Here is a 17,088-nt window from a genome sequence, read left to right as displayed (position 1 = left end):
AGAAGATTTGTTGGTTTTCTTATTCAGCCCTCGCCTTTGAACTCCAGATGTCTGTGCCGTGTTCACTCAGCCAACACAGCAGTAATGTTTAATCATACTTACACATGTGTTTCATCATGCGTCTGTGTGAGCATTGTACCTACTATCTTGCTTGCGAGTGCTGGCTCTACATGTTGATAACTCTATCAGGATATTTTTGCTACAGATAAGCCAAAAAAAAAGAAAGTTCTTGAAGTTTGTTTTCTGCACATTTCTTCGTTTTATGAGAATCCGTTTTCCTTGCTGCGCATTTCCTACAGAGGCCTCAGGAGGGCACTGTTTCCTCAACAATAGAGCTGTTGGCACTGCGCCCTGAGGCATCCAACAGCCGCAGCAAAGAGATGAAAGTTTTTATGTGCGCATAAATTCATCACATAAATACATTAGAAACAAGAAAAAGAGAATTATCTGCACATGACTAAAAATCCTGCAAATATGCAACTAAAGGAGATGCATGTCAGCTGTATATTTAAAGGTATTACAGTTGAATCTTTTGCATTTTCAAGGCTTTTACAGCTAATTTAATTACGGAGAGCTTTTATTCCCCGTTTAACTGCTGTCATGTTCCCAAGAAATGCCAGATGTATACATATAGAGGTTTGCCATGTTTTGCCTTTTATGTTTACATTCCCTTAAAAAAAGAAAAAGCAACACAAGATGCTGACAATGACATTTCCAATCATTCTTATTTGACTCCATCTCCCTCTATAATAAGGGGACATGAAAGCGATTTAAATACACTGCATGTCGGTTCGGCGCTGGGAGAGGACTGGAGCTGTGCGGTGGCATGCGTCCTGATTAACATTTCTCCAGCAGATGGGAAATGGGTTCACATGTCTGCACACTTGCCTGTTTTGCTGAATGACAGAAGAGACGGCGAAGGTGACAGCATGCTAATTTTGGGATCACTCAGTGACTCCTCTGCCTTAAGCAGGGCAGGGTTATGCAAATATAGTGGAATAGTGGTGGTTTTCTTTTTTTATTGAGAAAGTTTGCATGCAGGACTGATGCTGCTGTTTATAAATGCACACGAGCTAGAGCTGTTTAGTAATTTAGCATAATTATTTTTCTTACTTTTTCTACTTGGTTTGGTTATATTCTCACAGAAAACTGATATAAATCATGATTAAGCATTCTTTCTTTTTGAAAACAGAAAAAAATATATATTATTTTAGATATTGCACTAAATCCAGTCACTAGGGGTGTACTGTCATTTCTTTCCAGCACATCTAATTCAAATGACAGGAACGTCTCCTCTGCAGGCCAATCAGTGCTGAAGAATCAAAACTTCCATTCACTGAATCCATAGCAGCTGGGAAACAGGTAAAACCAGAAAGACAGTAGGTCTTAAGGACCAGGACTCAGAGCCGTTGGTTTGGAGTATGACAAAAGATATGGAGTGGATTTAGAAAACAGATAAGACAAGGTCTTAACTTATAACTTGTAACAGAAAACCTGTTAGAAGCTGTAAAATAAAAATAAAAATTAAACTGGACAGCAATGAAAGACAGCAGTTCTAAACATCATGTATATTCATGCTAGATTGGTTCAGTCAAAGTCCAGTCCTAAATCTGATAGAAACGTAACATTTACAAGACACAATGGACCATATGAAAGAAACAGAACATTATGTAATTCTATAAAAAACAGACTAGTATGCAGTCTTAAAAACACTTATCTATCAATAATTCAGATAAAACACTCTGGATCTGAGAAGGAGCTCTGATCCTGCAGGAGGTAGGAACTATATCCAGGATAAAATGTTTAAGACTGTTTCAGCTCCCCTCACAATCCTCTGCAGGGCAGATACATACAACCCAAGCCTAGGTTGCTACTGATTTCTCACAGTTTCAGGCTTGCAACGTATTCGCTGTTTGTAAACGAACCGGGTTTCCTGTTGTTTTTGTCTTAATGTTGGACAAGGAAAGTGTTCATGTTTTGTTTCAGAATCCATATATTTCTTTCTAGCTATAGAATAAGACAATCAGAAGCTGTATGCGGTGCCGTTTGAAGAGGATTATGATTACATCACGCTTATTTACTATTTCATGTGGTTCTTGATGATGCTTTGTACTCTCGCCACTCAGCTTATTACATCTCAATGAATAACAAATGAGTTTCTGAATAAAAGACAAATAACCAGAAACGAGTACATCACCAGAACATATGGTGGGCAGCAGAGGTTTGGAAAATCAAGCATTAAATTCAAACATTAAAGCGGTTCCTCTTTGAGCACCTCATGTCATGTTTTTGGTCTTCTGCTCTTACAGAGGTGCATGTGGCGTCTTGCCTACTCATCCAAACAAGGGGCCAAATGACTTTAATTATGGAGTAATTGCAGAGTCTGGTGTTAATTAAATCTTTATCAGTTAATGTAAGTGGATTTCTCCCACATGGAAACCACGCAGCGACGTGCTGTCTTGCTCGGTCCCCCTCCCCTCCTCTTTTCTGCTCAGGCTAAATTTCCTGTTTGAGGCCGCCGTTGAGTCGCCGCGTACTCGGACTCTGACGTTTTTCCACCACCGGGTCTCCCAGAAATGATTGGGATTAGCAGGAAACGGCGAAAGGGGGTGATTTCACCAGCTCTGTGGCCAGCTGTGTCTTAAAAAACACCGTAACAAACATGATAGCGCCGATGTGAGGGAGTATCCCGCGCTGGAAAATGAGATACACGATTTATCTGAGGTTCCTGGTGTTTGACAAAATTGAATCCTCTCATTTTAATTGCTCTCGACGAGGTGTGCTGCCCTGGGCCATGGAAACGTGAGCTCTGTGTGTTGTCCCTTGTTCTCTACAGACTATTATACTCCATTGTGCAAAACACAGATTATGAATTGCCGTATCCCTGTCATCTATCTTATTTAGGATCATTTAGGTAGCCACATGTTACAAAGGAACAGCAGTCAGCCCTGTTATTATGTGTGTTTGAGTCCCCAGCTTCCTGTAATGAGAACAGGATCACAAAGGAGAATTAATCTGTCTGAAGTCTCATTCGCTGGTTCAAGGCCTCACTATGTGGACCTTTTTATCCACAATAATAGAATGATTAGGTGTGTGTGCGTGTGTGTGTGTTTTTTTGTTGTTGTTTTTTTTAACTCTTTCAAAAGCACACATTTGAAAAGTCCTCCGCAGATGACGGAGCCATTTTGTCCTTTGCACTGACACAAATCGAACCTTGCAAAAGTTTTCATGTTTAATCTTTATTACTAAGGAAACAGTAACACCCTTCACAAGTCAGTGAATGTAACCACTAAGCAGACACACATATAACAATGTTTGCCACCTGTTCTATGGAAAAGTATTCACACCCTTCAGGAACAACACGACTTAATGTATAATTGCTTTGGGCACCCGCGTATTTACGGTTTTGACAATTCTGTCAAAAATCAGATTGGATGAAAAGTGTTCACAATATTAAGTCTTGTCACATATCCTCAGATGGATTTATGTCTGTAGTTTGACTAGGCCATTCTAACACAAGCTTATCCTTTGATCAGCACCATTAAATTGTAACTCTGACTGTATGTTTATGGTTATTATCTTGCTGGAAGATGTACCTTCTCTCCAGCCTCAAGAGTTTTGCAGCCTGTTCCAGATTTCGCTCCAGGGATCACCGTGTATTTATTTCTTACCCGGCCTGTAAGCTAAGGCGGATGACCATGTCTCGGTAGGTTTGCAGTTGTGTCAAATACTTTAAATTTTCAGATACCAGACTGAACACTGCTCTGTAAGACGTTCAAACATCTTCCAAACTCAGTTTTTCGAAAATGTATTACTACTTTGCTTTTTAATGAAGGCAGGCGCATCAATTAGCCCTCAAAAAGCTCACATGGTTGAAATTTAGAAATTGGAAACACAAATATTTGGGATTTACATAATTTTTTTGTACCCACCAATCATATCCATTATAGAATACCCTTCTATACTGTAGGTGATGAGTAATTGTTGTGCTTATTCACTGTCACCTTCTAATGAGACAAATCTCAGCTGCATGGTTTAAAGTGCTTGGTTGGCTTTTTGCACTCACAAATAGTGCAGCGTTTTAATCTTTTGGTGTCTCCAGTACGAACATTTTGGCTCGTGGACCCAGAGCATGTGTTTAGCTGAGAATGTTTGCGGGGTGATGAATGGGTGTAAAATGGCTCTGAAGCAGATTCAAAAGGGCTTAACTGGATTACACCTCATTTCAAGGATGCTTAAGGTAAGATTAAAACAGATATGGGGTAAGTAGGGGAAAATACAGAACCAAATAGATGGAATTTCACTCGGTTGCCTCGTAAGCCACTTGCTCATGCATCCCTCTGCTGTTTCTGTTTGCTATGAAACATTAGCAAAAATAAATAAATAAATAAATAAATAAATAAATAAATAAATAAATCACAAAACGACGTGTTGGTTGATAGTGCAGAAAGGTCTCGACAAAGGCGGCATTTCCTCTCCGACAGTTTTGCTCCACTGGACCGTCACGATTTACTATTAATGCCCTTTCTTATCTTATGCAATAAATCCCCAGAGCTGGAACATTACAACTCTCTAATCACACACACTGCCATGCAAACACACACATACATTATCATACACCTCGCACACAATCTGAAAAGATAATGAATTTAGCACAGTTGCTATTAATGGTTATAGTGTGGTGCCATATGGAATGAGAGTTTCAACTGTTTGGGTAATTCCTCTCTTTGGACAAGCTATCAATAAAAAAAAAAGGCCTTGCATGTTGTGGATGCAAGGGGTGTGTGTGGATTTAATCCAGCAGACTCTAATGATTCCTCTGCGCCTTGAACTGGAGCTACAGGCCTCGATGAATGTGTTTTATCTCTGCTATCAGAACTCCACATTTGTGTCTATATTAGCCCTCTATTGAGCATTAATGCATATGATGTAGAAAATGAAAATAGAAGTCTTTATGACGTGCTTTATTAACCTCCCCACCCATCTCTGCCTGACGTGCCTCTGCCGCCGCTGCTGCAGCCCAGCGGATAACCGAGCGTGGATTAGCAGTGACATCACACTGAAGAGAGGGCTGAGCCACCACCGAACCCCCCGTCTGAGGAAGGGTGAGTGCTTTGGTTTCTGCGTGTCAGATGGATGTGAGCATTGCCTGTGTGTGTGTGTGTGTGTGTGTATGTGTGCGTGTCGGAGGCTGATTAGACAGTGAGGGTGGCGGCGAGAGGAAGAGGAGGATTAGAGAACCATCGGAGAGTTAGTTAGGTGCTGACACCACTCCACCTCATCGAGAGCTCAACGTACTGGGGGATCAGACTCATTTATGGTGAGCCGGGATTATTATCAGTTCAATAGGCCAATTTCTTACGTACAGTCACCTCTTGACCTCTGAAATATGGGCGCTTGTGAGACACTTATGAGACTGAGTATCTCATTTCAGGTGTAGCGTCAAAGAAAATTAGTAACTGTAATAAGATGCAGCTTTAATCAAGTAAAAAAAAAAAGTGAGATTTTAAAACGCTGCAATAAAAGTTTGGAGTTAAATTTAAATATATGTGATGTTTGTTTCTTAAGCAGTTTGTGGGTCAAGAAATGCTGTTGAATACGTAAAACTAACCAAAATGTTTCAGTGATACTGTGTTGGTCAAATGTTTGAATCGATTCCTCATGTACGCGCATATATTGCATTTATTTTGGTTTATTAATGAGAAATCTGAATTTTTGGTTTTTAGGCTGGATTTATATTTCAGAAACAACTTCAATGAATTTTTAAATACAAGAATTTTGTGAAAATGTTTGAATTTTTTTAGAGAAATTTCCCAAAACCACACAGCATCTAAATTACCGGCGCAGGCTCAAATATATACACACATCAACTCTAATAAATGGGCAAATGATCCTTTGCAAGTTATAGAGAAACTTGGCAAGATGCTACCACTATCATACTTCACAGTTAATATGATGTTCTTTTGTTTTAAAGCCTCACAATAACTCCTTGAAAACATTCTTTTTGCTATTGTGGCCAATTACATCAAATCTTTGCTTCATCAAATTAATCCTCATTAAATATTTGACTTGCCCTGCAAATAGTTATGCTTAAAGTTGTCAATTTTGGAGCAGCCATTCATCTCTAACTCTGTCTGCAACTTCTCAGTCCATACTTTTGTTAAGCTCACTTTACAGCCCTGCTGAAGAAACCTTTTAGTTATAGGCCTGTTTTACTGTCAGAGATACAAGTGCATTGCTCAGACTTGACTGAACAATGACAATAGAGGACTACCTTCTAAAATTTGACCTAGAATCAACAGCTTGCTGGTTGAAAATTGGACACTTGGATAGTCTGACAAACATGCCCAAACAGTATCAAAACTTGAAAAAGCACACTAACAATGCCAACAATCAACTTGCTATAGGACTTGGAGCTTAATGTATGTACGCATAACATAGGCTCTGCGTGCATTAGACATCGCACAATGAACACAAACATGGGTACCAAATTCTGGTAGTTGTGTGTTGCATGCATAATTACTCTAAGATACTGATGAGGAGTGCAAATGGGAACTCAATATACATAAATGTCCCTATGATAAACCTAAAGAGCACATGTGTGGAAATTAACCTTTTTTGAAAAATAAATAGGTAATTTTTGGCTCAGACTAAGCAACAATGTTTTGTATAGATGCCTTTAAGTGTGGATTTAAAAATGCCAGATGTGTTTTTGAAACAAATAAAACGATAAATATAACTTTAACATTGCAGATGAGGCATCTTTCAATTATCTATGCACTGCATTAAACACATGAAGAATTATTTTGCTTCTGGAGTCTCTAAAGACCGTCGAATAAGTAAACATAAATAAACACAGATCATTTTCTCCATGTGAGTGGAAGTAAAGTCAGTAACAGCAGCTGTTTCTGTCTCTTGAGCCACACGAACACTGATAGGATTATATCTCCAGATTTTCTGATAACTTTTCCTTTCACTACTTCCCGTTCGGTAATATCGCGAGGTTTTCTAGACGGCGTGTGTAGCCCCCGGATGCTATATCCAAGGCAACTAAAACGCCTCAACTTAGCTAATTATCATGCATTTAAGACGAAAGCCATGTATGTAGACAAAATATAAACTTAGGTACACGTTGTCCGTGTGTGGTTGTGTAGTTAACAACAGGAAATAGCTCAGAGTTCAGTCTAAAATGCTTGGCTCTAAATGTGGAGGCATGCTAAGTGTTACTTGCTAGCTAAGCAACACACGGCTGACATCTTCCTGGATTTTACAGCGCATAAAAATGTTTGCGGAACAGAAGGGTGGCTGGATACTGACCGGGACTACGGTCGCCTTCGTAGCGGCAGTGTATGTACCCTGCGTGCAGAGGACTGTACCCGGAGGAGACTCAGGTTGGTGCTACCAGGCTAACTCGTGCTGCTGAGGTCACGTGGCTTTGTTGTTGTTCACCAGGGGCAGCCAATAGAGCTGCGCCTTGTTGAGATGGTGCTGTCCATGGTGCTGCAGGTACATTCATTCAAATAATAGGTCTATCATAAAGCTCTCTAAACTAAACTTGTTAATGTACAGTTATACAGAAAAGGCCAGTTTCCCAGTATGCTACTGATACAATTTTTTTTTATAGATAAAAACTTAAATAAAGTGTTAAAATCGTTTTATTTATGTTTGATAACTACATTTGAAAAATTAAAGTGCTGTTAGGTTAAAATACAATAAAATTCTCTTTCAGATTTTACAGCATTATGTTATATTAAAAGGGGTGTATGTGAAATGTTTAAGAGTTGTATATCAAAACAAATAGTTTAATGGTTCAAAATATAAGGCAGCTGCACTGTTTAAATGTACTGTTTAGAAAAGTACATTTTGTTTACAGTGAAACAAAATGTACTTTTTCAAGTGACCTTTTGGTCATTTGAAAATTGTGACCAAAAGGTCAAAACAATTGCTGATTGTAAAACAATGTAAGAAGTTATAAAATGGTCATTCAACAGAAAACATTTAGTCAATATGTTGATATTTAGTGGTAAACAAAATAAAAGCCAAGTAAACAAAGTAAGCCATGTAATAGTCCTTTTATTCATCCAATAGATCAGGTACATTATTATAGAATATATTTTTGAACTTAAAAAGAGATACAGAAATTTTTACTTATCTCTAGGTAAATTAAGCATTGTATTGTTGAACCTAATCTAGAACAGTAAGCATCTGCTGTATTACAAATACAATAAAAAAGTAGACCAGTGACATTCTTTTTTATATATACTTTACATTAGCTACATAAATTATTGAAGCTGCAACCCATAACAGCAAATGAAATTATTTTTTGTGGGTATGGCGATTCCCGGCCTGGGGTCTTTCTGCATGGAGTTTACATGTTCTCTCTGTGCATGGTAGGTTCTCTGGCTTCCCCCCACAGTCCAAGAACATGACTGTCTGGTTAATTGGCCTCTCCAAATTCTCCCTAGGTGTGAATGTGTGTATGCATGGTTGTTTGTCCTGTCTGTCTCTGTGTTGCCCTGTGACAGACTGGCGACCTGTCCAGGGTGAACCCCGCCTCTCACCCAGAACATTAGCTGGAGATAGGCACCAGCCCAACCCTCCTGACCCCTCTAGGGACAAGGGTGTATAGAAAATGGATGGATGGATGGATGGATGGATGGATGGAGTTTTGATCAGATGCAGACCAGACATCATGCTGCCATATTGTTTTTAGAGGGAAGTGGCTTCATCCCATGATCTTTAATAAAAATCTTTTTTTGTTTTTTTTGTTTTTTGTTTTTTGCATGAACTTCAGCATTTTACATGCTAACTGTGTAACACCAGTTACATGCTAACTGTGCAGCCTGACACAGAGTACTTGAGTTTTCTGTGATTTCTCTTTGGTTGGTGCAGAAACTGTTGCATCTCTTGGGTCATTGCTAGTGTCGTTCCTCATTTGCATTGTGTTGCTGCAGAAAATGACCAAGTGTCAAATCTCCTGCTTTCCTACAGGTGGTAAGTGAAATTAAGATGAGTGTAATTGAGTGTATCTGAATAATTGCTAGTTTATGGTTTCCAACAAAAGTAGCAAGGATGTAGTTAGTTTTTTTCATACACAGCTTGTCTTGTCTTGTTAATTGTTGTTTCATACAATTTAGAAATTGCTGTGTATTTTACACACTTGTGGTTAGATTTAAACCTTAAGGTGAGATCAGTTTTACTATGTCCTGATGTGTAAAATCCTAAAATTGAAAAATTATGTAGTTTCTATTTACCGTGACTATACCTAAATATTTCAGCTAAAACATGACACCTGTGATATCAACAGAGACATTCGGTAATGGTAATATATTTATTTAATTTGCAGCTCTGTTACATCTCACTCAGGATGTTGTAAAGGTAAAGTCCAGGTTTTTTTGTCTACCATTCCTAAAATGCATTTTATTAGAGGTAATGCCTCATACAATTAATTTATTTAGGAGTGATGGCAAGGTTACAAACTTATAAATGTGGACTTGGAGGCGTGAAGGCTCTACTTGTTAGGTGTGCACTGCTCAGCTGCAGAAGGGAAAGCGTTTCTCGAGAATGAAAGGATAAGGAAAGCTCGACCACATAAAAAAGAGCTGAGGAGAGGAGCGGGCAATTGGAGCGCTGAGTAGCCCTGCTGGTTGTGCTGCTGTCTAGCAGGGTCTTTGAAAAAACGGCCAGCCCCTTCTCCACAGTGTTTAGGGACGGTGCAGGATGCCCGCTCTGATAGTGCCAGCTGAACACCCTTCCGAATTCTCCAGGTCTCCGTCTCTGTGTCCTAATCTCTTTAGGTGTGATGTGCCCTGGAGAGGCTTGAGCGCAGCCCCGTGGGTACGCTGTTGTCTAGGAATGTGAAGTGTGGAAATGATGGGGATTATGGGAAGACTGATGTGGGTGCCCATGCTCCACAATCACAAAGACTTTTGGCACCCGTGCTGCATCCCTGTAGAGTCAATATTTTCCCTTTTTAGTACTGGGGCTGTAGAACCGCATCTCTGTGGCACTGAGATGAATGTTTTGGCTTAGTGCTAGTTTCTGTGCTGAATGGGGTAAAAGTGTGCCACTACTGCGGGAAAATGAGTGAAATTGAGAAACTGATGAAGGATGAGAAAGTGTGATGTGGAATGATGGCTGGTAGCTGGCGGCTGATGCCAGGTGAAACTGAGCTGTAAAAACATTTAAGCCGTGCAGGTGGAGGAGTTCTGACTTCATGGTCCATTAGACTGATAAGTGTTTGGGCTCCTCATGTGGCAGAATTTTAGGCATCGTAATTCGCTGTATCGACAGGGTTGCAAAATATGTGAAGCAGCCAGTGCCATCTGAAATTCAGCCATTCTGCTCTAAAATGGAGGTCTGTTGTGGACGATGTTGTTGCTCTGCACATGTTTATTTGTGATATGTAAACACTCTTACAGCTGCTTGCATTTGAAATAACCATTTACGTTTTTATGGCGCCTTTCAAAAAGTATTTCTACCCCTTGAACTTTTTCTCATTGTGTCACGTTACAACCACAAACTCCAATGTGGTTTGGTGTGATTTTAAATCATTGAAAAGTGAAAGGAAGATTCTGGATGGTTTGGAATATTTTTCATAAATAAAAATCAGAAGAGGTGTTGATGGACATCTAGACACTGACATTTTTGCACATTCTTCATGGCAAATAGCTGGAGACGAGTCTAAATCACCGATTTAGAGATTATACACAACTACTATCTTTCTTGTGAGGAAAATAACTGTTTTTGATTCTTGTAATTAAAAAGGAAGAACTCAAATTGATATTTTTTTCCAAATTTAAAAAAACTGACTTTTTTTTTTTACTTTTTTCCACTAATGTTTAATAAAAACAACAATAAATTCTGTGTTTACTTTTCAAAATATGAATGAATGCAAATATTTTACTGTTAAGCTGTAAAATTGTGCAGCTTGTTCTTAGGAAGCCTTCCCTGGTGATGCATAATTTTCCTTTCTTAGAGCAGTATTTATTTTATGAGGTTCAGTTTGCAATGTTAGTTCCCTTCAGTTCTTAACATCTTCCCTTTCTGCTAAAGAAAATCATTCCTACAGCATGACACTGCCACCACCATGTTTTGTTAGTGGGTGGTTGATTCAGGATCTGCCAAAACAGCCTTTGTGCTAAACATTACTCACAGGCAGACTTTATTTTCTAACTAGGTGACTTCTGTCTGCTTATACATGCTGAATACATATGCACGCCACACTTTTCAAATTTTTATTTAACCCCTCCAATGACATGTATAATTGTCCTTCCACCTCAGTTATGGACGACTTAGTGCTGGTCTGTCACATAAAATTCCAATAATAATACATTGACGTTTGTGGTTTTACATTTCTCTGTTCTGGTAAGTTTGAGAACTAGTTTGACTTCTAAATCTTGAGTAAACATCATCTGCATGCTTTCACTGGATAAATGTGACGAGAAGAGGACTTCCCCCGGAGCACCAGTAGAGGGAGCCATCTTGATCCCCCCAGCATTTATCAATGTCATTTAATCTGAACCAAATTTCAATTTCCATGAGTGGGAGATGCAAACATTGGGTGAAAAATCAGTATAATTTGAAACGCTCTGGGTGTATTCTGGCACAAATGGGTTTGCGCCCAGATACATTAAAGCTGCCTCAAATAGCTTTTAGGGGTTTTCTTTTCACTTTGTGCGGTGCCTCACACAGAGCTTGTCAGAAAACTGCGCAGCTGGCTCTTATTTTTTTTTTTAAAGCTTACCTCATTCTGTGACTGTCACCGACGTAGCCTTTTCTGTTTGTGCCCAACGGACTAAAGGAGACACTAAGACACTGGGAGTGTGGGAGCGGCAGAGAGGCACATTGAACGGTGAAAGAAAGGAAGAAGGGAAGGGACCCTGATGCACGGGGAGGATGGAAGTGGAAGCATTATTCTCAGATCTGCATATGTGTGTCTTTGTGTGACAGGGCATTGGAGAGGGAGTCTCATGGTTTGTGCGTGTGTTTATATCTGCGTGTGTGTGTGTGCAGAAGAAGGGAGGGTGGCATCAGGGGAGACGCGGAAGATGAAGAGAATGAGCGTGCCGCTTAGGAAATGTCACACTGGGAAGATTTGCAGGTTTTGATCCTGGCAAATTAATGCAAAACCCCAGTGCAAGTATTTGATTTGGGAAAACTTTGGGAGCAGACTTGTCTCTTAATAATAATTATTGGGTTTACATTAATTTCCTTCCCTTCTCCCTTCCACAGGAGAGCTGATCACCACTGCATGTGAGCTGGGGGTAAGTATTAGCCGTATTGTTTAATCAATTCACTCATTAACTCTTATAAGCATTAGGGAAGTTTAATTAAGCATGGGCAGAAAGCAGATTAATTTACTTTCAGTCCACAGGTTTTTCCCCCTGCTTTTCTATACACTTATTTTACTAAGTTGCAAGTAGAGAATGCTATAATTTGCAACCCGTTTTTCAAATCCAATTAAAGTCAATGGTAAGGCGATGGCTTTTGTAGGCTTTGCCTTATGTACGGTATAAGGCTTATTATATCCACCCCTCTTTTTTGTGTGTGTGTGTAAGCCGCAAAGAATGAACTAAATCGGGTTAACAGTTATAATAAGTTTTATTATTTAATAAAGTTTATTACGCCGCTGTGATCCTTTTAGGGAGGCTGTGTCGGTGTCACTATGCCAGTAATCCTGCGGTTAGTGCTGCAGTCCGTGTGGCCTGCCTGTCTGCCGTTCAGGCCTCCCCAGGGCCTCGCAGGCTGTCCCTTTGCCCCAAGCTGCCAGAGCCCCCCTCTCATGGTCCCCAGAGCTGCAGAGATCTGTTTCCATTTGCTCCAACAGTGGCCTTCAGCTGCACGTCTCTGCACTTAGATCAGTTGTTTAGCTCTTCCTGCATCTTTCAAACAACCTCTCATTAGACCTTCTTTTATTTCTTTAGATGCATCTTCAAGTCTGTGCCGTCTTTTCATGTTCACTCAGATTTATTCCCTTTTTCACAGCTGAAATTACCCACCAAGACTTCTCCTTGTTTGAGGTGACTGTGGCAGCAGTCACTTTTTCACCTTTCAGCTCTGTGCTCATTTGTGAGGAGCTGTCCCTTCTCCCTGCCTGCACGGCTCGTGTTATCAGTGCCAGGGAATGAGCCTGTGTTTAATGACTGAGCCTTTATCTGGGTGGAGGAGACTTAGCGGCTAATTGCTGTGATTGCCGAGATCCCCCAGGCGAGAGCGACTGCGGCTCTTAGGTGGCTCGGGGGCTGAGGCTGTTGAGCACCACGTGCTTCATCACGGGCCCAGGGGAGATGTGTTGTCCTTGGGAAGAGGCCAGAAGAAGCAGGAGGAGATGTGCGCTGTAGTAGCAAAGTCAGCAGCTGTCATACCAGGCTAGTTTTTCTTTATTTCTGTTGTATATGACTGCATTGTCTATAAAGGTTTGCTAATGCAACATACAGTGCCTTATAACCTATTCATACCCCTTGAAGTTCTTGACATTTTGTCACATTAAACCACAATAGATGTGATAGACCACATATGTCAAACTCAAGGTCTGTGGGCCACATCTGGCCCGCTATCACTGGAATTGTTCTTTCTGGAAACTCGTCTTCTTTTCTAATAATCTGACTGAGCTTGAGCTGTTTTGATGAAAGATTTTGTCATCTTGTTCTCAGGTGGCTCATCCTCCAGGATATCCAGTCTTCACGCTCTTGGCCCGTTTGTCTATGTATCTGCTGCCCTGGTTGTCTCCAGCTCACAGTGTCAACCTTATGTGCAGCCTTCTAGGAGCTGCAGCTTGTGGATGCTTCACTTTGACAGTCTGCAGGTATGAAAATACATACTTAACTGTTCTACGGTTTTGTCATTACTGTATATTGATTTTAGTTTATTTTTTTTTACCTCAAAGTAAATGTATTCCTTATCTTTTTGAGTAAATTTTACAATTTCTGAAGATTTTTGGAGTTCTTCCCTTAAAGAGAAGGTATCTCACATTCTACATATTTACAAAGCTAATTTTTACTTCATTTCACAATATCTCTTCTTTCTAATTTACATCTGTACAATTAACTTATTTTTATGGATATTTTTGTCGAACACATGCAAAAAAGCCTCTCCACAGCATGATGCTGCCACCACCCTGTTTTCTGTTGGGAACGGTGTGTGTGGAGCGACGTGCATTATTGCTTTTCAAAAAGTCTAACTTAGATCTCATTTGATCAGAGCACCTTCTTCCAGATTTGGCTTAAATGCAGCTTTTTATGGTTTTCTTTAAACAATGGCATTTGATCACTAATGTTTGTTGTCCTGATCGTTTTTTTTTTTTTTTCCTGAGTGGTCAATTGCATTTCAGTTTATAATAATTTTTTACTTAAGTGAGTTGTCTGTTTTGAGAAACAAATTTTGTATTTGATTTTGTTGACTAATGCGGTGATTTTTGAGGCTGATTTTTCACATTTTTATTTGAGAAGATACAAAAAAGTTTCCAGAATCTTTTTTTTCAAAGCGTTGTAAAGTATACTTTAGCCAGTTCTGAATGGAAGCATCATCTCAACGTTTCTCTGCTTACTTTTGGTGCCATCTGTAACATGGAGCAGTATTTTTAGGTCCTGACTGACATGCAGTGGCGTCCCTGATCCTCTGTTCAGTATTCAGCAGCAGAACCCAGCCGCCCTCCTTCCTCCCACCGCCCTTCCCTGCCTGTTTACCCATCAACCACCCGCCGCGATGGTGCGTGTGTGTGTATGTATATCACAATTATGGTGCCCTGCAGCCCCGCCCTCCCCTGACGTCCCATGTTCTCCTGCCCCAGCGCTGCCCAGCATGCTCCCAATCCTGACATGGCACGATTTCTAATCTCCCCCTTCTTGCCTCCGGTGTCTGAGGGGAGCAGGATCGCTAACCGTGCTCCTCCCTCTCGCCTCTGTTCAGCCACCTCTCCCCTCACTCAACCGTGAACACAGGTTACAGTCTCTGCATTGTCATCTACCCACCATGCAGCTTCGCCTGCATGCTGACTCCATCATGTGAGGAGTATCTGATGCATTCGTTTGTTGTGCATCTTCTTTTTCCTCCTTGTGGTTGGCCTTACATCGCCCTTATGCTGATCACGGTCATTTTCCACGTTGCATTGTTGGTGGTGGCTCAGTGTGACCATTTGACTTTTTTGTCCCAGTTGATGCAAACCGAAACATTTCCACTCTTCCACGTCGAATTTGCTTCTTTCGTGATGGGAGCATGATGTAACTTCTGCGAGCGTGCAGCAGGAGAGCAAACGTAGATGAAATTGTGACGGTGCCAGATGTGTGGTGCTTTGCCTGTGTGTGTGTTTGTCAGCAAAAGCAAGGCTATGACATAAATTAGGGAGCTTTTCAGTTCAGACTGCACCAGCAATCTCCTATTTACTGTAAGAGAAGAAGGATGCATTTTGACCACTTTCATTGCAGTTTTATTCTGGACTGAAACAATTAATTAATTATTAAAACAATCATGTGCTAATTTAGTACTTGATTAATTTTTAACTGTAGTATACAGACTCAAAAAAGGTCATTTTCTGAAAATGGAACATATTTAGAACAGTAAATAGGCCAAAATTGTAGTAAAACAATATATTTTGCATATATTTACAATAAATATATTATAACTATAGTTACGATGTATAGACCTTTTTTTGTAAATATGTTTTATACAAAACTTCACAGGTAGCATAGCTTAACTTGGTTATTGCATTTTAGGTAATAAAACATATTTTTTCTTATTTAAAAGGGAATTTAACTGGTTTATTTACATCTTTTAATGTATTTTTGAAAAATCTGTGGAATGTGGCAATTTTTTATTTGATTAATCGTCAGAATAATCAATAGAATAATCAATTCCAAATAAATAATTTTTCAGTTTTGTCACATTTATTACAATATTGCAGCGAGTTGGAGAACTGGCTTCTTTTTTTATTCCATTGGCAGAAAACATGCCAGGGTGATGCTTAGATTTCTGCGTGTAGCCTTATTGTAATCTCTGAGGATTTAGATTCAGTTATGGATTATACTCCAATAAATGGTCATTATGAGAAGCTAAAACCATACCCTCCACTCAACCCGGTTCAGTGGAATAGAGAAGACTTGGGCCAGAGCACAATCTCATCACATAAGCTGAAGTGAGAATGTATAATCTATGCTTTCAATTTGGAAAAATAAGCATAAAAAGCTTTAGTTATTATCTGTCCAGGACCTACTTTAGGTTGGACTATGAATCTGTGCAACATTTTGTGTAGCGAGGGAGTTACTGACGGGTCCACAAGAATGGTCAAATGCACTTTAGAGTTCCTATGCTGTCTAGAAAACTACAGGCTTTATTTATAAGTATTAAGAAGGAGCTACAGCCTAACAACCAGCTGTAATGAATTCTTGCATTTATACTTTCAAAATGGACTGATGGGACTGAAAACTCTGGAAATATGAGTCTGGAAAACTACGTAGTTTTGACATGATGGACACCTGTATTCTTGGTGAATCCAGAATTTTAAAATCGATTCAGTTCCTCTCAGTAAACTCTGCTCTGACCTTTTCTTCGTTAGAGAAATGACCAGCTGATTATTCGTTGCAAATTCTCTGAGTCTTTTCCTTCAGTAATTAGATTCAGAAACATTATTTTTGTCTCTTTCTATTACATTTGTGTGCAGTTTTTCTTCAGCTCAGAAATATACCCAACCCCAATCAAACGATTGTGTCGTGTGATTATATTCAGATGGGAAGAAATATTGAAATTAATGTGGGTACTTGTTGGCAGTTTCCATCAAATGATAAATTTGTAAGACCTTGAAATTTGTCTGGAATACACCCAACATGGCAAGCCTTTGATGTATCAGTTTAAATTAGTTGGCCAGATTGCCGTGGTTAATGTGGAGGGAATGTAAGTTGATAGGCTCGGAAGCCAATTCTCTCTCTTGCATAAGTTTAAATGCAGCATTTTAGCCTTCCTTTGATTTGTCAATTACAGCCCTCTTGGCTCGATCATGCGGTTTGATTGCCAAATTGCATGTCTTTTTATGTTTTCACACCACGGCCTGACAAGCCTTTGAGGATGCCGGACGTAACGATAATCACCATTGAT

The 17,088-nt window shown here is 39.8% G+C and overlaps 1 protein-coding gene across 1 annotated transcript in view; it reads left to right on the top strand.

Moving 5' to 3' along the window:
• The first annotated feature begins 6,986 nt into the window (after positions 1 to 6,986).
• tmem260 (transmembrane protein 260) overlaps positions 6,987 to 17,088 on the top strand; it is a 29,731-nt gene continuing 19,629 nt past the window's right edge. Inside the window, exons 1-3 of the mRNA XM_007553019.2 lie at positions 6,987 to 7,391; positions 12,235 to 12,266; positions 13,656 to 13,807. Of these exons, the coding sequence (XP_007553081.1) occupies positions 7,283 to 7,391; positions 12,235 to 12,266; positions 13,656 to 13,807 (293 nt within the window). The 5' untranslated portion in view covers positions 6,987 to 7,282. The remainder of the gene's footprint in view (positions 7,392 to 12,234; positions 12,267 to 13,655; positions 13,808 to 17,088) is intronic.

The sequence above is a fragment of the Poecilia formosa genome, unplaced genomic scaffold, assembly GCF_000485575.1.
Source record: "Poecilia formosa unplaced genomic scaffold, Poecilia_formosa-5.1.2 Scaffold54, whole genome shotgun sequence".
Taxonomy (NCBI): domain Eukaryota; kingdom Metazoa; phylum Chordata; class Actinopteri; order Cyprinodontiformes; family Poeciliidae; genus Poecilia; species Poecilia formosa.
This window is presented reverse-complemented; position numbering and strand designations above follow the sequence as displayed.